This window comes from Thamnophis sirtalis, unplaced genomic scaffold (assembly GCF_051295495.1).
Source record: "Thamnophis sirtalis isolate CommonGarterSnake01/CBP01778 unplaced genomic scaffold, rThaSir2_p1.2 scaffold_3, whole genome shotgun sequence".
In the NCBI taxonomy this organism is placed as follows: domain Eukaryota; kingdom Metazoa; phylum Chordata; class Lepidosauria; order Squamata; family Natricidae; genus Thamnophis; species Thamnophis sirtalis.
In genome coordinates, this window is record NW_028261383.1 from 173,864,576 (window position 1) to 173,885,773 (window position 21,198).

The window sequence follows — 21,198 nt, forward strand, 5'->3', positions numbered from 1 at the left end:
CCCAGAGGTCCGGACCTTACCCACTCTCATGGCCTTCAGGAAAGCCGTTAAAACCTGGCTGTTCCGGCAGGCCTGGGACTGTTGACCTTATTGTTAAGGTCCAGTCCTGATCAGAACGTATGCATGTTGGGAATTTTAAATTATTCTTTTATTTTGCTTTTCTTTTTTCTTTCGTTGTAAGCCGCCCGGAGACCTCCGGGATTGGGCGGCCTATAAATTTAATAAATGAAATGAATGAAATGAAATGATAAATAAAAGTAAATAGAGAAACAAGAACCGGGGGGGTCCTCCAATCCATATTGTTTCATAATATTTCAACTCTTGACAGGCATACAGCAAATCAAAATAATCATTCAAAGATGAAGCAGTACAGATACCATTATTCTTGAGGGCTCCAGGTTAGCCCAATGCCTAGTAGGAAAAAAAAACATTTTGAAACCTTTTATTTTTTTAACAAAGCCAGGGAAGAAGTAGACATTTGTCAGGGTCTATGTTTTAAAGGCAGGAGCACTAATAGAGAAGGCATAGCTCCCATTAGAAGGGTATTGTTATATTGAAAGCATGCAATCTCTGTCCGATTGAACAGGATGGGCAGATGCTATGGGAGATAAACAAATTGCCATAAACAGCCGGGCCTTATGATAACTAGTATCATGAATTGTACCTGAAAGCCTAAATGTTAGGTGGGGACACTGAACCATGCTGTGTGTCAGCGTTCCAAATACCACGTAGAATTAAATCAGAGTCGAAGGCAAAACTATGCTTAAAGTTCCAATTTAATAAAACAGGCATGTTGGCATCGTGCTATGGGGATCCCAACTCTGGAAGTTACATCAGAATCCCACCCAGTTAAAAGTTCACGATCTTATCCCCACACCCACAAAACCATCACATGGTCCAATCTTCTTCTTCCACGCTGGCGTCCACGCCCAGCTTCTTCCGGTCAGGTGTACTGGTGTGGAGAACAAAGGATGATCTTGGCTTCTAGTAAAGAATGAAAAACAATACGTTCCACAATTCTACTCCTTCTATTCCCCCCTCCCATCGACTATACTTAAAGAAACAGCATAATGAAATAAGGAAAGTGTGGCAGGCCAAAATTCTAAAAGGAATAGAAATGCAAGCCTGACACTGTGTTCTGAACCACCTGAAGCTCCTGAGCAGTCTTCAAGGGTGGTCTTATATAAAACACATTGCAATAGTCCACATATAAGGTAACCAAATCATCATCATCACCATCAGTCACCTGACTGTCCATAGACTCTCCTAATCAGTAAATGGCACATTTACTGTACAATTAGCAAAAAGGACAAATCTGTGCAGAGGCCTTCTTGCTTAAAATTTACAACAGCGCGGGCCACAGCCTGCTGCTTGAGCAGACAATCCTGCAGACCAGGGGTGGGTTCCAGCCAGTTCTAACCTCTTCTATAGAAGAGGTTCCACAAATTTACAGTGCCGTTTAGAATCGGTTCCAACTCCCTCCCCCCCCAAGATGAAGAGCGAGAGGAGGAATTCTGGGAGTTGAAGTCCACAAGTCTTAAAGCTGTCAAGTTTGAACACCCCTGGGGTTTTTGTTCTAAAGGGTTAGGGGTGCAAGGGTCTTGTAACTTGACAGCTTTAAGACTTGCACACTTCAATGCCAGAGTTCCTGAACCAACATGACTGGAGGAGGAATTCTGGGAGTTGACGTCCACAAGTCTTAAAGCTGTTAAGTTTGAACACCCCTGGGATTTTTTCCCTAAAGGGTTAGGGGTGCAAGGGTCTTGTAACTTGACAGCTTAAGACTTTCACTCTTCAATGCCAGAGTTCCTGAGCCAACATGACTGGAGGAGGAATTCTGGGAGTTGAAGTCCACAAGTCTTAAAGCTGTCAAGTTTGAACACCCCTGGGATTTTTTCCCTAAAGGGTTAGGGGTGCAAGGGTCTTGTAACTTGACAGCTTCAAGACTTGCGTGCTTCAAATGCCAGAGTTTCTGAGCCAACATTTTGGTTGCTAAGCAAGAGCGTTGTTAAGTGAGTTTCCCCACATTTAACAAGTTGGCCATGCCCACCCAGTCACATGGCTGGCAAGCCATTCCCACCCAGTCACATGACCATCAAGCCACTTCCACAAAGCAGGCCACACCTACAGAAGAGGTTCTAAAAATTTTTGAAACCCACCACTGCTGCAGACCCTACTCAAGCATTGCATATGTGCTATGTCCTGGATAGAAGGACCTTCCAATCTTTTCTGCCGTCCTCACCACTCTCTGCACTATCTTCCTGCCTGAAACAGTAATACCTCCAAACTACCCAGCAATATCACACAAGAGGATGCTTTCAATCATCCCTTCTCGAAAGTGGTAAGGATAGGGAAAGGAAGTTGTGCTCTTCTGCTACGCTCGCTTCACTAGTGCCTTACTGTTGAGCAACCCAGCTAACCTGCTCATCAGCTGCACACCCAAAAAAACGTGATATAACTAACTACCCCCGCAGTTGAATTGTGAATACAAGGCTACTTAATTAGAACAACCTGCAAATAACAGCAGTTATATCTGTTTGCTTCCATCTAGCAGTTGTCTGGATTTTTGCTAGTAATAGCTGAACCTGTTTTGGAAGTTTCGCCACACAAAAGTGAATTCCTAGTTTTCATAAAAGTGCAATTTAAATTTTTAAAAACCCAAGTTATTGTTCAGTTCTATAATGAAGCCAGGAAGAAACCCCAGAGAGAAAGGTAAATGCAAAGATCCTATTTCCCCCTATGCTTTCAACAAGGGCATAGAGGCCGTATCCCTCTGACTTCACTCCCTTGCCCTGATATTAAGAAGGGTCTATATCTGTCCTTTGTCTGAAATGTTACTCTTATCATGCAGCCCAGAGCAAGCTAGTTACTCAGCACTTGGGCCAAAGCTTATCTGTGATGGCATTTGCTATGCATACGGACGGGAGAGACCGTGGCAGTCTTCTTATCACAAAATAAGGAAGACTGTCTGCTATCTCTAGCAGGCTGAAAGGACAGAATTTGGAGAGATAAGGAAAGTTCAGTCCTGTTCCTGCTGCCAACGAAAGGTGGAAGATATTTGCATAAAGACGTTTCATGAAGAATTGTACCAAGCCTCGGACTTTGTAAAGAGAATTATTTTACATGGATGGAAAGAAATCTACACTTCTGAGGTTAAGGAATGGATTTATTCTAATTAGCAGTAGCAATAGCAGTTAGACTTATATACCGCTTCATAGGGCTTTCAGCCCTCTCTAAGCGGTTTACAGAGTCAGCATATTGCCCCCACAGTCTGGGTCCTCATTTCACCCACCTCGGAAGGATGGAAGGCTGAGTCAACCCTGAGCCGGTGAGATTTGAACCGCTGACCTGCTGATCTAGCAGTCAGCTGAAGTAGCCTGCAGTGCTGCATTTAACCACTGCGCCACCTCAGCCTAAAACCATCTGCCAGGCAATCGTTCTTCTGCAGTAGTTCCCATTTTTTTTACAATTGGACAAGCAGCATTGAGGAATTCCAGGTATAGTAGCAATAGCAATAGCAGTAGACTTATATACCGCTTCATAGGCCTTTCAGGCCTCTCTAAGCGGTTTACAGAGAGTCAGCATATTGCCCCCAACAATCTGGGTCCTCATTTTACCCACCTCGGAAGGATGGAAGGCTGAGTCAACCCTGAGCCGGTGAGATTTGAACCGCTGACCTGCTGATCTAGCAGTAGCCTGCAGTGCTGCATTTAACCACTGCGCCACCTTGGCTCTTATGTCCCAGGATCATCATAGTAAGGCAGAGAGCTGTATAAATTGCATATTTACTCTCTTTTTACTGATGGAAGTCTGTTGGGCCAATGTGAGGAACAGAAAACTTGCCACTGCCTATCAACTTTGAACGAAATCTGAACAAGAGGAACAATTCAAGTAGTCTTCCCCTTAGAAACTTACCGCATGTCGACATTTTCTTCCCTATGAGCTAAAATAATTTGCCTGGATTCAGTGTCGGTAAAAAGAGAGAGATCTGGGATTTCTGATGCTTCTTAAGACTCAAAACTCTTTCATCTACCATCTACATGAGATCCATGAGGAAGGTCATCCAATAGCGTGGTGTCAGGTATCTGTCTAATATAAAAATTGTACATTTTGACCCCTGGCAGACCAAGTGATGCTGTTGATGTTCTCTCTCACTGCCTGGAAATAAGATCTGAAAAGAACAAAACGTTGAGGCTCAAACCTAACAAGACCAAATAGTTTGGGGTTTGTAGATCAGCTGTGTTGGAGATCCCGTGGCACGACAAAACTGCGCTCGACTAAAGCGCGCCCGATTAAACCGACGTCATCAACAGGGCGACAACAGCGAGCGCGGAGAAAGAAGGCCGCTTTAAATAGCGCTTTGAAAGCAAGCCGATTCAACTTAAGGTAAGGGTTAGGTTTAGGGTTAGGTTAAGGGTTAGGTTAAGGGTTAGGTTAAGGGTTAGGGTTAGGTTTAGGGTTAGGTTAAGGGTTAGGGTTAGGGTTAGGGTTAGGGTTAGGTTTAGGGGTTAATTTTAGGTTTAGTGTTTACAGCGTGCTTTTTTCTCCGCGCTGTTGTCGCGCTGTGATGACGTCAGCTACGCGGTTTCGTCGAGCGCCCTTTAGTCGAACGCGGTTTTGTGGTGGAACCGGAGATCCGCCATCTTTAATTGTGATGTGATTGCACTTCCCGAGACCAAACTGTGATGTAAGCTGTACTCACAACTCTTGCAGAAAGAGCAAGCAGCAGCCATATTCCTAGATCTATCTCATATACTCTTTTTTTGGATCAGGAGAACTTGATCACAGCTATTGATGCCCTAGACACCTCTCAATGCCCTCGGCATGGAGCTTCTGTTGAAGATCATTGTCTAAAATACAGCCATAAGACCAATTATGGGTGCACCTCAATATGCCAAGGTGAGACCTCTGCTCTATGTGTTACAGTTCCATTGTTTCAGAGGTGGGTTCCTACCAGTTCGCACCTATTCGGTAGAACCGGTTTCGTCAAATCTACCGAACCGGTGAGAAGAGGTCCCACCAGTGGACCCGGAAAGCAGGCCACACCTACAGAAGAGGTTCCGGGAGGAGGAGTGGGATAGAAGGAAGAGGGGTAGAGAGGGATGGGAGAGAGGGTGGGAGGGAAGGTGAGAAGGAAGGGAGGGAGTGGACCAGGAGAGAGGAGTGGTAGAGGGGGAGGAAAAGTAGGCTAGAGCGGGATGATGAAGGGAAGATAGAAAGTTGGAGGGGGTGGAAGAAAGAGGTGTATGGAGAGTGGTATATTGGGTTTCTATTTTTTGGGGTATTGTTGACAAGAGGAATTGCTGCGATTATTGTTTAATGTTGTATGGCGTTGGCTATGCACAGTATATATGTGAGTGTATGAAAATGAAAAAATGGAAAATAAAAACATTATCCACAAAAAAGAAGAAGAAGAGGTTCCAAAATTTTTTGAAACCCACCACTGGTCCTTGGATAGGATTATTCTACACTATCATGCTCCTATTTATAAAACTCAGTGCCTCTGTGAAAGGTAAGGATGACTACTGCGTTTGTGGTGCAATCAGAACATTGCGTGTGTTGACGTTGTTTTAACGCAAACCAAAGATGCCTTTTAAAAAACAAGTTTACATCCTATTCTTATGCATGCCGGTGCTGTGTGTGAGGTCATTTAAGGTGGTTCTGACAAGTGTCGTCGGCATCTTCATATCCGGTCACATGGGCGGCAAGCCACTCCCATCCGGTCACATGGGCAGCAAGCCACTCCCACAAAGGAGGCCACACCCATAGAGTAGGTTCGAACAATTTTTGAAACCCACCACTGCATTGTTTACTAGTGAGTTTTTGGATGTAATTCAAGGTATTGATTGTCATCTATAAATCCTGGTTCTTTAATGAACAACTTTCTTGTGTTTATCTCTGCCCTTCCAGAGGTGGGTTTCTCCCGATTCGGCCTGGATCGGGCAAACTGGTAGCAGTGGCAGGAGGCTCCACCCACCCGCTCAGATGCTTCTGCACATGTGCAGAAACGTCACGCGAGCACGCCCGAACCGGTAGTAAAAAAAATTGGCAACCCACCACTGTGCCCTTCCTATATAAGTTCAAAGGGATGGCATGCTAAACAGCTACATCTTGTGAAACACCAGAGTTCATGTCCAGGTAGCTCCCTGGAATACCATCCCCACTCAGAGATGGTTGAAATAATTCCACCTTTGTTTTAAAAACCAAAAAAAGTAGCTTTTCAAAGAGGCCAGTGGTTAAGACAATTTCTGACACAGACTAATGGATAATTGGTAGTTGGTAAGTATTCTTCCCATAACTTATTTGAATTTACATTATATTTTAATGGAGTTTAACTATGTACAATGTCTTAAGTCTCCTAATTTAATGACCTGATCAATCCAATAAACAACACAAATGCAAGGGGAAATTTGCTCTGGAGCACCACTGTTGAGCATCGATCTGAGGTTAGACAGAGTATGTAGCACAATAGGAACTGTTTCCATCCTAGTGCATTGCAGACAATTCGGCTATAATTCCCAGCTACTCCTGACAAATGCCCAAGCTGGTAAGGGTAAACTAGGAGATGTAATAAGAGTGAGAACCCTGCTTGTCTTCCCTGCTGCTTCTGTTGATATATTTGTGTTGTGTTTGTGTTTATTAGTCTTGTATGCCGTCCACTCCTGAAGGACTCCGGGCGGCTTACAATAAACAAGGAAAGGGGATAAATAGACAAATAGACAAACAACAATTTAAAATGCACAACATTCATAGTTACCGTGGGGCTGGCTATTTCAACAGCCCCCCAACCTGCCAGAGCAGCCAGATCTTAGTTGCTTTGCGGAAGGCCGGGAGAGTAGTAAGGGTCCGGATCTCCACGGAGAGCTCGTTCCAGAGGGCCGGAGCTGCAACCGAGAAGGCCCTCCCCCAGGAAGTCGCCAGCCGACATTGGCTGGCAGATGGAATCCGGAGGAGGCCTAGTCTGTGCGATCTGATCGGTCTATGGGAGGTAATTGGCAGGAGGCGGTCTCTCAGGTACCCAGGTCCGATGCCATGTAGGGCTTTATAAGTGATGACTAGCACCTTGAAGCGAGTTCGGAGACTAATGGGTAGCCAGTGCAGCTCGCGGAGGATAGGTGTAACGTAGGTGTACCTGGGTGCACCCACAATCGCTCGCGCGGCTGCGTTCTGGACTAGCTGAAGTCTTCGAACACTCTTCAAGGGCAGCGCCATGTAGAGCGTGTTACAGTAATCCAGTCTTGAGGTCACAAGGGCGTGAGTGACTATCTGAAGGGCCTCCCGATCCAGGTAGGGTCGCAATTGGTGCACCAGGCGAACCTGGGCAAATGCCCCCCTGGTCACAGCCGACAAATGGTGTGCTAAAGTCAGCTGCGGATCCAGGAGGACTCCCAAATTGCGGACCCTCTCTGAGGGGCGTATAATTTCACCCCCCCAGCCTGAGAGATGGAATACTTGGCCAATCTTTGGGAGGGAACATCAGTAGCCACTCGGTCTTGTCTGGATTGAGTGCCCACCTTGTTATTTGGAACATAAAGGTCTTCTAAATGCATACTTAAGTGTGGGAAGTCTTGGGGAGTTGTTCTGCCTATGTTCCTCTCCCGCTCGTTATCAACATTTGCATGTTTTGCTGTTCATTTTCTCGCTATGCACCTACACGCCTGTCCATACCCGGAAAGGCCAGGTGAGCGCTGAACACAATTCCCTATCTGCCCAGCTGATAACAAGGAAAAGGTTATCTCTGATTAGCGTACATCTCCCAAGTTCTCCTCCACCAAGAAAGGTCGCTACCCCCTCCTGCTGTTAATCGGGGAGATAGCCGGAAAGATGCTCATGTCCGCCTGGAGATATAAAAGGGGCTCAGCTACACTGAGGAACTAGCAAAAGGCAGTTGTGTTGTCGCAGGAAACCCAATTTCCGTCCCGCACAGCTCTCAGCCATGCCCAAATTCCTGCTGGCTCTGGTGCTTGGAGTGCTGCTCTCAGAGAAGTGGCTGGTGAGTGAAGCCAGGACACCGTCCTATGGGGTCAAGCTGTGTGGCAGGGAGTTCATCCGTGCTGTCATCTTCACCTGTGGAGGATCCCGCTGGAGACGAGCAGGTGAGCAAAAGGGGATCTTGGCAAACTCGGGGTGGACTCCAGTTAAGGTCCGAGCTCTACCTTATGTGATGTCTTCCGAACGGAATAGGACTGGGGGTTCCAATTATGCAGGACTATGTTAGCTGGGAATTACAGTTGCTAAAATTCCCAGCTAACATAGTCCTGCATAATGGGAATGTTGAGTTACCACCTTCCAACACCTGGATACTTTCAAGAACATGGAGCCGAGGTGGTGCAGTGGTTAAATGCAGGGGGTAGATCGTTCCAGAGGGCCGGGGCTGCTACAGAGAAGGCTCTCCCCCGAGGAGCCGCCAGACGACATTGTGTAGTTGACGGCACCCGGAGAAGGCCCACCCTGTGAGATCTTATTGGGCGCTGGGAGGTATGTGGCAGGAAGCGGTCACAGAGATATCCGGGTCCTAGGCCATGTAGGGCTTTAAAGGTGATAACCAGCACCTTGAAGCGCGTTCGGAGACCAATAGGGAGCCAGTGCAGCTCAGGGAGGACAGGTGTAACATGGGTGTATCTAGGTACATGTAGAGAGTCTTTGAGTTTCCGGTGCTCCGGCATGCACAAACACCAGCTGGTTGGCGCAGGTGCACATGCTGGAAACCAGAAGAGCAGCAGGTGATGGCGTACGTGCCCACAGAGAGGGCTCTGTGTGCCGCCTCTGGTACACGTGCCACAGTGGCGGGTTTCAAAAAATTTTTAGAACCTGTTCTGTAGGTGTGGCCTGCTTTATATAAGTCTAACTGCTATTGCTATTGCTATTGCTTTGTGGGAGTGGCTTGCCGGTCATGTGACTGAGTGGGAGTGACTTGGCAGTCATGTGACTGGGTGGGAGTGGCTTGGCAGTCATGTGACTCAGTGGGTGTGGCCAACTTGTAAAATGTGGTGAAACTCACTTAACAACGCTCTTGCTTAGCAACCAAAATGTTGGCTCAGGAACTCTGGCATTGAAGCATGCAAGTCTTAAAGCTGTCAAGTTACAAGACCTTTGCACCCCTAACCCTTTAGAAAAAAAAACCCCAGGGGTGTTTAAACTTGACAGCTTTAAGACTTGTGGACTTCAACTCCCAGAATTCCTCCTCCAGTCATGTTGGCTCAGGAACTCTGGCATTGAAGCATGCAAGTCTTAAAGCTGTCAAGTTACAAGACCCTCACACCCCTAACCCTTTAGAAAAAAAACCCAGGGGTGTTCAAACTTGACAGCTTTAAGATTTTAAGGTTTAGATAGGGCTCTTAGAGGTGGGTGGGGTGATTGGTGAGCCAGGCGATCAGTGAGCGGCGGGCAGGGCAAGCGTGGTGCGGGCGGGGGGAGGGAGGGAGCTGGAACCGGTTCTAAATGGCACAGTAGATTTGTGGAACCTCTTCTATAGAAGAGGTTAGAACTGGCAGGAACCCACCCCTGGCGTGCCATAAGTTCGCCATCACGGCCTTACGATATTTCCAGCAAAGGGTAGCTGTGAGAAGACACATTCAGGGATGCTGCCCTGCCATTCACCAACAAAATTAATTATCATTACTCATTTTGTGCAAGTTGAGTTAAATTCCTATTACCCCAGTCAGTAAATACCTTGCTACATGAGATTTGTCACCCATACCCTCCCAAGAATGCTAGATTGGGTTTAAAAGTAGACATAATCTGTCCAGTTGGAATCATATAAAAATAGAGGAAGACGCTTTATTATATTAGGTTTTTCCTAATGGACAATGCAATACTTGGCTGGTAGAAGTCATTCCTGTAGAAAACAGGAGTCCTTTCTGCTCTACCGAGAGATGCTGAAAACCAAATGTGGAACGTTTTGGGTGCAAAGTTTGGATACCGTTTGAGGAAAACATCTTATCTGGTACTGAAAAGAGCATATTTGTCACAAAAAATGCAGAAACCAAGGCACATCAAAATAGCATTCCTTCTTCGACAAGATACCATAATCCTTTCTTAAGCTTTAGCCCATTTAGCAATAGCAATAGCAGTTAGACTTATATACCGCTTCATAGGGCTTTCAGCCCTCTCTAAGCGGCTTACAGAGTCAGCATATTGCCCCCAACAACAATCCGGGTCCTCATTTCACCCACCTAGGAAGGATGGAAGGCTGAGTCAACCTTGAGCCGGTGAGATTTGAACCACCGAACTGCAGAACTGCAGTCAGCTGAAGTAGCCTAACTCTAACCACTGGGCCACCTCGGCTCTTCTCCCTGTTTCCTGCGTCTCTACTCAAAACGGAAGCTGCATCTCTGAAAGTGGCTGTGGTTGGAGGAAGAGGATATAACTACAAATTTGTAGACAAGGGACAAGCATCCCTGTCTGGGAAACTAAATTGCAAGCATTTCCTTCTAATGTCATCCCCCTTTCAATATGCTTTTGGTTGCCCAAACAGATCCGATGGCAATTAAATTAACACATGGCATTTCCCCATCAATGAGGCTCAATGTTCTGCACTAACCAATGATCATCTTCACTTGACATTGATACGTAGAAAAATGATGCTATCCAACCACTGCTCACTTTCTTCCCTTCTTCAAAAAAAGATGCTCGCATTATTAAGCTCTGTTTGAAAAAGGTTACCGTAAATCTGAATAATTTCTTAGTATCTGCTAAATCTTAGAGTTTGCTCAGCCTTCTGCTTCAGGGTTTATTTCAGATATTTTGTTTATTTACAAAATATTGATATTACCAATGAGGTTAATAACAATTCACCAAGGCAGCCTACGAAGCATTTGTTTTCCAAAGGTGTTTTGAAATATGTAGGTTTTGCTACTTCTGCAGAGGATGTTAAATGGGGGGAAGGGGGTGTTTGCCTAAACACCAAGAGCCGAGGTGGCACAGTGGTTAAATGCAGCACTGCAGGCTACTTCAGCTGACTGCAGTTCAGCAGTTCGGCTGTTCAAATCTCACCGGCTCAGGGTTGACTCAGCCTTCCATCCTTCCGAGGTGGGTAAAATGAGGACCCGGATTGTTGGGGGCAAAAGGCTGACTCTGTAAACCCGCTTAGAGAGGGCTGAAAGCCCTATGAAGCGGTATATAAGTCTAACTGCTATTGCTATTGCTATTGCTAAATATTTATTCATGCTTCATCTAATGCATATTACTTTAAGATATTCTGATTCAATTGACTTCCTAGCAGAGAGTCCACTTACTGAGTCCAATATGTTGCCTCTGATCTCCCTACTTTCCAATGTTACATTCTCATTGTAGGAAATCTCAGTGCTTTCCTTGGGGGAGATCCTGCAGAAGCATTTGATGCAACATCATTATCCAATGAGTGGAATCCAGTGCATTCCTCCCAACAGGATCCCGCTGACAATTATGGGAGCTGGCAAGGTCGGCAGAGCTATGCCCTCTCCGAAGAGCCCTGGCCTTTGGATCGCGGAGCCCGAGATGTTATGGAAAGCTTGAGCAATGCCTGTTGTAAGTGGGGCTGCAGCAAGCGTGAGATCAGTTCTCTATGTTAGGTAGAGGTTTTCATTTACCGCATGTGTTCCTTGGTTAAAAAAAATAAAATAAAACAAGGAAGTATACTATAGAATTTGTGAGGACTTGAAGATTTATTAACCAGCATGCGTGCAAATGCAACACGAGTTCCTCCATGAAACATCCATGCCTTTCATCAAAGTAGACACTGATGTCAAAGAGGCCTATGGATCCAACTTAACATGGTTATACTCACTTGTAAAGTGCTCTGCACTTTCTCACATGAAAGTCTTTCCCCCCCCCTGAAAATATACTTTTTTATTTTCCATTTTCATAACATACAATCACATGTATTCTATTACATAGCCAATATCCTATTGTATTAAGTAGTAATTACATCAGTTCCTCTTGCCATCAATACCCAGAAAGATAAAAACCCATTATTAGCTCTTCTGCTCTCCATACACCTCTTTCTTCTACCTCTCTCCCACCTTGAGAGACCACCTTCTGCCGATTACCTCCCACAGACCCATTCGATCCCACAGATTAGGCCTCCTCCGTGTTCCATCTGCCAGCCAATGTCAGCTGGCGACTACTCGGAGGAGGGCCTTCTCTGTGGCTGCCCCGGCCCTTTGGAACGAGCTCCCTGTGGAGATTCGGACCCTCTCCACCCTTCGGGCCTTCCGGACGGCCGTGAAGACCTGGCTGTCCCAGCAAGCCTGGGGTTGAGTTCCCCCCCCTACTCGAAATTGCTGTGTCTGTTGTGCTTTTAAACTGTTCGTATTATCTGATTGTCTTTGTCTTACTTTTTGTAATTTCCCCTCCCTTGGCTTTTGTTCAGCCGCCCTGAGTCCTTTCGGGGAATAGGGCAACCTACAAATTGAATAAACCCCAACTCCAACTCCACCTCCTTTCTTCCCTCCATCATCTTTTCCTACTCTACTTCCCCTTCCTTTCTCCTTCTCCTCTCTCTACATTCCACTCATCCTCCCCATCTTCCCCCCTCACCCTCTCTCCTATCCCTCTCTTCCTATCTTTCTTCTCTCCTCTGTTTCCCCCTCTTCCTCTCATTCACTTGGTGTATTTCAACTTCCGAGCAAACTCCATTCTATGTTGATGGTATTTATGCTTCCATATCAATATACTTAACATATCTTAGTTTTAAAGAAAAAATAAGAAAAGACAGTATACACGTGCAATCATATTACTTTAAAATCTAACATCCCTCGTCAAGCCTAATACACATCCCTCCCTCCCCCACAACCTCCCCCCCCCCAGTCTTGTTAAGTCTTGTAAGTCTTGTTAACACTATTTCCATGAATTGTAATTTCATCAATGAGCCTCAGTCACAACCAGGATGGACAGTTACATTCTCCTGTTCTACTCAGTTGAAATTACTAGAGCTGGATCTCCTGGAATGGCCAGGCACCAAGGAAAATTCGGGCCAAAAGCAGAGAATGCCTGGTGGAAAAGTGTAATGCAACGGCTTTCTGAGTGATGGTGAAGGTCACAAATGTTCTCCCACATTTGATAATTTACAAATGAACTCATGGTGAGATGGGCAGCAAACAAATTCAAAAATCAATCCATTTTTATTATGATCACAGACCAGCATTAAATTTAACAAAGAAATAAATAAATTCTTGGTTGGTATTTGAGTTGGTCTCACAACCAACAGAGTTGGAGTTGGAGTTTATTCAATTTGTAGGCCACCCTATTCCCCTGAAGGGACTCAGGGCAGCTGAACAAAAGCCAAGGGAGGGGAAATTACAAAAAGTAAAACAAAAACAATCGGACAATACGAACAATTTAAAAGCACAACAGACACAGCAAATTCGAGTGGGGGGGACGACTCAACCCCAGGTTTGCTGGGACAGCCAGGTCTTCACGGCCGTCCGGAAGGCCCGAAGGGTGGAGAGGGTCCGAATCTCCACGGGGAGCTCATTCCAAAGGGCCGGGGCAGCCACAGAGAAGGCCCTCCTCCGAGTAGTCGCCAGCCGACATTGGCCGGCAGATGGAATACGGAGGAGGCCTAATCTGTGGGATCGAATGGGTCTGTGGGAGGTAATCGGCAGAAGGCGGTCTCTCAACAGCTTTCAGAGTGGTGGTGCCTCCATGGTTATTCATTTGATCTCTTAAGAGAGGAACTACATCTGCTGCTCTGAGATTCAAATGACCATAAAGCAAAGCCGAAAAGGAAAAAAAATATGAAACAAATTGATGAGATGCACTACGTTGACTCATAACAGTTTGTTTTAATGGGGACACACTCAACATAGATTTGTTTCCTTTTGATGGCATCAGTATTTCTCAAACTATAAACACTACAAGATGTTTGCACAACATTTCCAAGCAGCTGGACAAGTTTATCTTCATGCAAACATCCTTTTAAACAATGTTGAGAAGAGCTGGAAAAGTTTAGGGGAAAGCCAGGGACATTTATCAGAGTGGTTATGTGCAATTTTTCCTGGAACAATCTGCCATAATACCAAACTTTGAGAAAATGTAAATCATATTAGTATCGTATTTTCTTCTGCAACTGGGCTAAAAAAGGAAGACCGACTGGTGGGATATACTGAATTGTATATGCCAGTTTTCCCACTAATCTACGTAAGTGAGACTATAACTCATGCTCCTCTTAGCCAGAATTAAAGGAGTAAGTGGTCTCATAGATCAAAAAGATGCACACATTGTGGGAAAATTGATAACATCTTTACATTGAACTTAGCTCCTCCTTGCTAGGCTAGCTTTAAACAATTTATATCATTCCTGATCTTAATCATAAGCTATCTGGAAGTTTTTGAGAACAGCCAGGCTTAGAAACTGCCTCAGGAAAGACATCTGCTAACCATACAGTCACCCACACTGATTCCCTGGCGTGCATATTAAGGGCAAGGGCAATATTCAGCGAAGCAGTGGAAGTGATGTGCCAGTGCCTGGAGGCTGTCAGGGTCTGGATGGAAGCGAACAAGCTTGCACTCAATCCAGACAAGACCGAGTGGCTATTGATGTTGCCTCCCAAAGATGGTCCGGACATTCCACCTCTTAGCCTGGGGGGGGGGTGAAGTTATACACCCCTCGGAGAGGGCCCGCAATTTGGGGGTCCTCCTGGATCCACAGCTGACGTTAGATCACCATTTGTCGGCTGTGACCAGGGGGGTCTTTGGCCAGGTTCGCCTGGTGCACCAGTGGCGGCCCTACCTGGACCGGGAGGCACTTCGAATAGTCACTCACGCCCTCGCGACCTCAAGACTGGATTACTGTAATGCGCTCTACATGGGGCTGCCCCTGAAAAGTGTTCGGAGACTACAACTAGTCCAGAATGCAGCCACGCGAGCGATAATGGGTGTATCCCGATACACCCACGTTACACCTATCCTCCGCGAGCTGCACTGGCTCCCCATTGGTCTCCGGACCCGCGTCAAGGTGCTAGTCGTTGCTTTTAAAGCCCTACATGGTATTGGACCTGGCTACCTGAGAGACCACCTCCTGCCATTTACTTCCCAACGACCAATAAGATCACACAGGTTGGGGCTCCTCCGGGTGCCGTCGACTGGACAATGCTGGCTGGCGGCCCCCCGAGGGAAGGCCTTCTCTGTAGCTGCGCCGGCCCGTGGCACGACAAAACCGTGGTCCACTAAAGCGCGCCCGATTAAAGCACGTCGTTGACGTCATCAGCAGCGCGACAACAGCGACCGCGGAGAAAAAAGGGTGCTTTAAAAAGCGCTTTGAAAGCAAGCCGATTCACGTTAAGGTAAGGGTTAGGTTTAGGGTTAGGGTTAGGGTTAGGTTAAGGGTTAGGGTTAGGGTTAGGTTTAGGGTTAGGTTAAGCGTTAGCGTTAGGTTTAGCGTTAGGTTAAGGGTTAGGTTTAGGGTTAGGTTTAGGGTTAGGTTTCGGGGGGTTAGGTTTAGGTTTAGGGGTTAATTTTAACTTTAGCGCTCACAGCGTGCTTTTTTCGTCGCGCTGTGATGACGTCAGGTACGCGCTTTAGTCGACCGCGGTTTTGTGGTGGAACCGCGCCGGCCTTATGGAACGAGCTACCCGTGGAGATCCGGACCCTTACCACTCTCCTGGCCTTCCGTAAAGCGACCAAGATTTGGCTGTTCCGGCAGGCCTGGGGCTGTTGATTGAAATCCAGCCCCACGTGATTGAATGGATGATTTTATTTTAAATAATTGTACTTTTAATATTCTATGTTTTTGCTTTTGATGTGAGCCGCCCAGAGTCCCTAGGGAGTGGGAGGCATACAAATCTTATTAAAGTTGCAAAGTTGCAAATATTGGCTATTTACAGTGTTCACTGTCATAAAATGTAATCATGGCCACAAATCAAACAGCCAGTTCAAAAACTATCAGACCAATGCCAGTCAAACCTTATTACCTTCTTTGATAAAGTGACTAAATGAATGGTTCATAGAAATGCAGTGGATAATAGCATACTTGGACTTCGGTAAGGCATTTGACAAATAAATCACCGCCTACTCCTTGGTAAGACAGAACAATGTGGGATAGACAGTGCAACCACCAGATGGATTCACAATTAGCTCACCAACCACACACTGTGTGTAATCTTCAATCTATGTGGAGGGAAGCATGTAGTGAGGTACCTCAAGGTTCTGCCTGAGGCCCAGTTCTCTTCAACATCTTCATAAACGGTGTAGATGAGGGAGACAAAAAGGGGAACTGATCAAATTTGCAGAAGACACCAAGATGGGGAAATTGTTGACATTTACCAAGCTAGATTCAAGAGTCAGAAGAATCTTGACAAACTTGAGCATTAGGCCCTATCCAATGCAGCGTAGTTCAGTAGTGAGAAAAGATCCTGCACTTAGGCAGAAAAAAACAAATGCAGAGTTGTAGAATAGGTGAGTACCTAGTTCAACAGTAGTAACCGTGAGAGGGATCTACGGTAGGTGTCCTGGTGGACCACCACTTACTTTAATTACTGTAATGCGCTCTACATGGGGCTGCCCCTGAAGAGTGTTCGGAGACTACAGTTGGTCCAGAATGCAGCCGCACGAGCAATATTGGGTGTACCTAGATACACCCATGTTACACCTATCCTCCGCGAGCTGCACTGGCTTCCTATCGGTCTCTGGATGCGCTTCAAGGTGCTGGTTATCACCTTTAAAGCCCTACATGGTCTAGGACCTGGATATCTGCGAGACCGCCTCCCGCCACATACCTCCCAACGGCCGATATGATCTCACAGGCTGGGCCTTCTCTGGGTGCCGTCGACCGGACAATGCTGGCTGATGACCCTCCCCCCCGGGGGAGGGCCTTCTCTGTAGCTGCTCCGGCCCTATGGAACGATCTACCCGCAGAGATCCGGACACTTCCCACTCTCTCGGCCTTCCGAAAAGCCACTAAAACCTGGCTGTTCCGGCAGGCCTGGGGCTGTTGACCCCATGAACGAGGTCCAGCCCCACCTAGATTGAGCGTATGGTGTGTTGTTTTTAAATCTGTTTTCCTCTTTCCCTATATTTTAACTTTTTATTTTTACTCTTGTATTTTGTAAGCCGCCCGGAGTCCTACGGGATTGGGCTGCATATAAATTTATTAAATTACAATTAAATGACAATTCACTTAAGTATGAGCTAGCAGTGTGCTGCAGCTGCTCAAAAGGCCAATAAAATTTAGCCTGCATCCACAGAAGCATCAAGATCCTGAGAAGCAATAGTACTGTTTTATAGAGCACTAGGGAGGCCATACTCAAAATATTGTGTCCAGTTCTGGTCACTATGATACCGAAAAGACGCTGAGATCCTGAGAGATGCTGAGTGTCGCAGAGAAGAGGGAGATTGACTTTTTCTCCAAAATAGGACAAGAAGCATATTCATCAGAGAGGAGGTCCAGGGTTGAAATTCAGCAGGTTCCCACAGGTTCCAGAGAACAGGTAGTGGAAAATTTGAGTACCGTATTTTTTGGAGTATAAGACGCACTGGAGTATAAGACGCACCAAGATTTTGAAGAGACAATTTAAAAAAAAAAAAGTTTTTGCACTCTGCAGACCACTGGGGAGATCCAACCTGGAACTATGAAGTAATTTTCTGACAGAATAACTAACCAACGGCAGAGCTCGTGACCCCTCAAATGTGTGATCGTCAAATCCGTGCCGACGAAACCGCGTTGATGAAACTGCGCCCACCATCAACAAACAACATAATGGGACACGAAAACGTTATAAAGGGTTAGGGTTAGGGTTATAACGTTGTTTTCGTGTCCCATTACGTTGTTTGTTGATGGCGGGCGCAGTTTCATCGGCGCGGTTTTGTCGGCGCGGATTTGATGATCGCGCATTTGTCGGTGAACCGGCAGAGCTTGCGTCCTGGAGTTGTGGGTTGCTTCCATTGCTAGAAGTTTTCAAGAAGAGATTGGAAAATCATTTGTTCAAGATGGTACTAGGTCTCCTGCCCTGGGCAGGGGGTTGCAACCAGAATATTTCCAAGGTCCCTTCCAACCTTATGATTCTATGATTTAATTCACGTGTACCAAACTTTTTTTTTTTGGGGGGGGAGGCTAGAACTAAGAACTAAAGCTAACAGATAATGAATTGTCCTTCCAATAACATTTTTTCCCCAGTTAAAAATGGGAGACCAAATGGAGAAAAATAAGCATGGACAGTAACTCATGCATAGATGCAACTGAAATACTACACTCCTATGCAAGATCCTTATTGACACATCCAAATATTGGAAGGAATTGATTTAATTGCAACTAATGCCCATAAATATACCCACCACACACACCCCTAAATTGGGAAATTAAGACCAGAGCAATGAATCCAGCAAACAAAGGGCAGGCTGTTTATTTTGAAGGGACATAATAATAGTAGAATAGGTAGAATTACTGGGGCATAATAATAACTTGCTATTTCACTTCTGTAAGAATTGCTTTGCTCCTGTAAAATAATTAGAATTGCCTCTGCCGTTTGCTCCTACCAGTGATCGAACTCCTGCTATCTTGTTTTTGTGTACAACTCAGTGCCTGGTGCAGGGTATGTGATAGGCTGGTAGGGTTACACGGGGCAAATACCTGTGTTACTAAGCTCTCAGCCCCCCCACCCCTGTTCCTTGCGGCACAGCCAATGCAGGGCTACAAAGAAGGCATGGGCCAAGGGGGCCAGAACTGGGTACTAAGCTGAAGTCTCTGAAGGTATAAAAGGATGGTATACCTTCCCCAAGGTGTGGCCTTTCACTGCATGCTCTTTGTCTGTATCTTGTGGAATGGTCTAAGAGCCGAGGTGGCGCAGTGGTTAAATGCAGCACTGCAGGCTACTTCAGCTGACTGCAGTTCAGCAGTTCGGCTGTTCAAATCCCACCAGGCTCAGCCTTCCATCCTTCCGAGGTGGGTAAAATGAGGACCCGGATTGTTGTTGGGGGCGATATGCTGACTCTGTAAACTCCTTAGAGAGGGCTGAAAGCCCTATGAAGCAGTATATAAGTCTAACTATTGCTAACTATTGCTAACCAGATCTTCTTTCTACAAATAAAAGCTGTTATTTTTTCCAAGCCTCTCTTCGGCATTCTGGCTATTCAAGTAGATTTCGGGACCTTGCATTTTCTTACATCAGATCACCGTCTCACGCCTCCAAAGCGGGGAAATTAGGGCAACTGATGATAAAGGGGACAGGAAGAGGGAGGAAATCTGCATCCAGTCGTAGGAGAATATCTTTGAGTCGCCCGTGACAAAGAAGGGTCGCAAGCAGAGGTGGGGTTCCTACCAGTTTGCACCTATTCGGCAGAACCGGTTTCGTCAAATCTACCGAACCGGTTAGAAGAGGTTCCACCAGTGGACCCGGAAAGCAGGCCACACCTACAGAAGAGCTTCCAAAAATTTTTGAAACCCACCACTGCCACACACACACACAGAGACACACACACACACACACACAAAGAGAGACAGAGAGACAGAGACAGACAGAGAGAGAGAGAGAGAGAAAGATAAAGAAAGGAAGAAATAAATAAATAAATAAAAAAGAAAGAAAAAGTGAGAGATGAAAGAAAAAAAGAAAAAACGGACAGAGAGACAAAAGGAAGGAAGAGAGAGAGGGAGGGAGAGGGAGAGGGAGAGAGAGAGAGAGAGAGAGAGAGAGAGAGAACACATGGCCGGCAAGCCACTCCCATAAAGGAGGCCACACCCACAGAGTAGGTTCCCAAAGTTTTTGAAACCCACCACTGACACACACACACACACACGCAGACAGACAGACAGAAAGATAAAGAAAGGAATAAATAAATAAATAAATAAGAAAGAAAAAGAGTGAGAGATGAAAGAAAAAAAGAAAAAAGGGACAGAGAGACAAAAGGAAGGAAGAGAGAGAGAGAGAGAGAGAGAGAGAGAGAGGGAAGGAGGGAGGGAGAGAGAGAGAGAGAGAGAGAGAGAGAACACATGGCCGGGAAGCCACTCCCACAAAGGAGGCCACACCCACAGAGTAGGTTCCCAAAGTTTTTGAAACCCACCACTGCCCCCCCACACAGACAGACAGACAGACAGACAGAAAGATAAAGAAAGGAATAAATAAATAAATAAATAAGAAAGAAAAATAGTGAGAGATGAAAGAAAAAAAGAAAAAAGGGACAGAGAGACAAAAGGAAGGAAGAGAGAGAGAGAGTGGGGGAGGGAGGGAGGGAGAGAGAGAGAACACATGGCCGGCAAGCCACTCCCATAAAGGAGGGCACACCCACAGAGTAGGTTCCAAAAGTTTTTGAAACCCACCACTGCCACACACACACACACACACACAGACAGACAGACAGAAAGATAAAGAAAGGAATAAATAAATAAATAAATAAGAAAAAAAGAGTGAGAGAGATGAAAGAAAAAAAGAAAAAAGGGAAAGAGAGACAAAAGGAAGAGAGAGGAGAGAGAGAGAGAGAGAGAGAGAGAGAGAGAGAGAGACACATGGCCGGCAAGCCACTCCCATAAAGGAGGCCACACCCACAGAGTAGGTTCCAAAAGTTTTTGAAACCCACCACTGCTACACACACATAGACAGACAGACAGACAGAAAGATAAAGAAAGGAATAAATAAATAAATAAATAAGAAAAAAAAAGAGTGAGAGAGATGAAAGAAAAAAGGGAAAAAGGGAAAGAGAGACAAAAGGAAGAGAGAGAGAGAGAGAGAGAGAGAGAGAGAGAGAACACATGGCCGGGAAGCCACTCCCACAAAGGAGGCCACACTCACAGAGTAGGTTCCAAATTTTTTTGAAACCCACCACTGACACACACACACACACACACACACACACGCAGACAGACAGAAAGATAAAGAAAGGAATAAATAAATAAAAAAGAAAGAAAAAGTGACAGATGAAAGAAAAAAAGAAAAAAGGGACAGAGAGACAAAAGGAAGGAAGAGAGAGAGAGAGCGAGAGAGAGTGGGGGAGGGAGGGAGGGAGGGAGAGAGAGAGAGAGAGAGAGAGAGAGAGAGAACACATGGCCGGGAAGCCACTCCCATAAAGGAGGCCACACCCACAGAGTAGGTTCCCAAAGTTTTTGAAACCCACCACTGCCCCCCCCCCACAGACAGACAGACAGAAAGATAAAGAAAGGAATAAATAAATAAATAAATAAATAAGAAAGAAAAAATAGTGAGAGATGAAAGAAAAAAAGAAAAAAGGGACAGAGAGACAAAAGGAAGGAAGAGAGAGAGAGGGAGGGAGGGAGGGAGGGAGAGAGAGAGAG

General features: G+C 45.8%; 1 protein-coding gene across 1 annotated transcript; it reads left to right on the forward strand.

The window, feature by feature from the left end:
* The first annotated feature begins 7,882 nt into the window (after nt 1-7,882).
* Nucleotides 7,883-11,730, forward strand: RLN3 (relaxin 3). Its single transcript, XM_087707934.1, has 2 exons — nt 7,883-8,096; nt 11,296-11,730. Exons 1-2 carry the CDS (start codon nt 7,937-7,939, stop codon nt 11,550-11,552), a joined length of 417 nt encoding a protein of 138 aa, XP_087564060.1. The 5' UTR covers nt 7,883-7,936; the 3' UTR covers nt 11,553-11,730.
* Nucleotides 11,731-21,198: the final 9,468 nt, after the last annotated feature.

What these genes read in the sequence shown, in the direction of transcription:
- RLN3 (XM_087707934.1), top strand. Translation starts at nt 7,937, where the DNA reads ATGCCCAAATTCCTGCTGGCTCTGGTGCTTGGAGTGCTGCTCTCAGAG. An exon ending in ATCCCGCTGGAGACGAGCAG is followed by an intron (nt 8,097 to 11,295) that starts GTGAGCAAAAGG and finishes TTCTCATTGTAG; the next exon opens with GAAATCTCAGTGCTTTCCTT.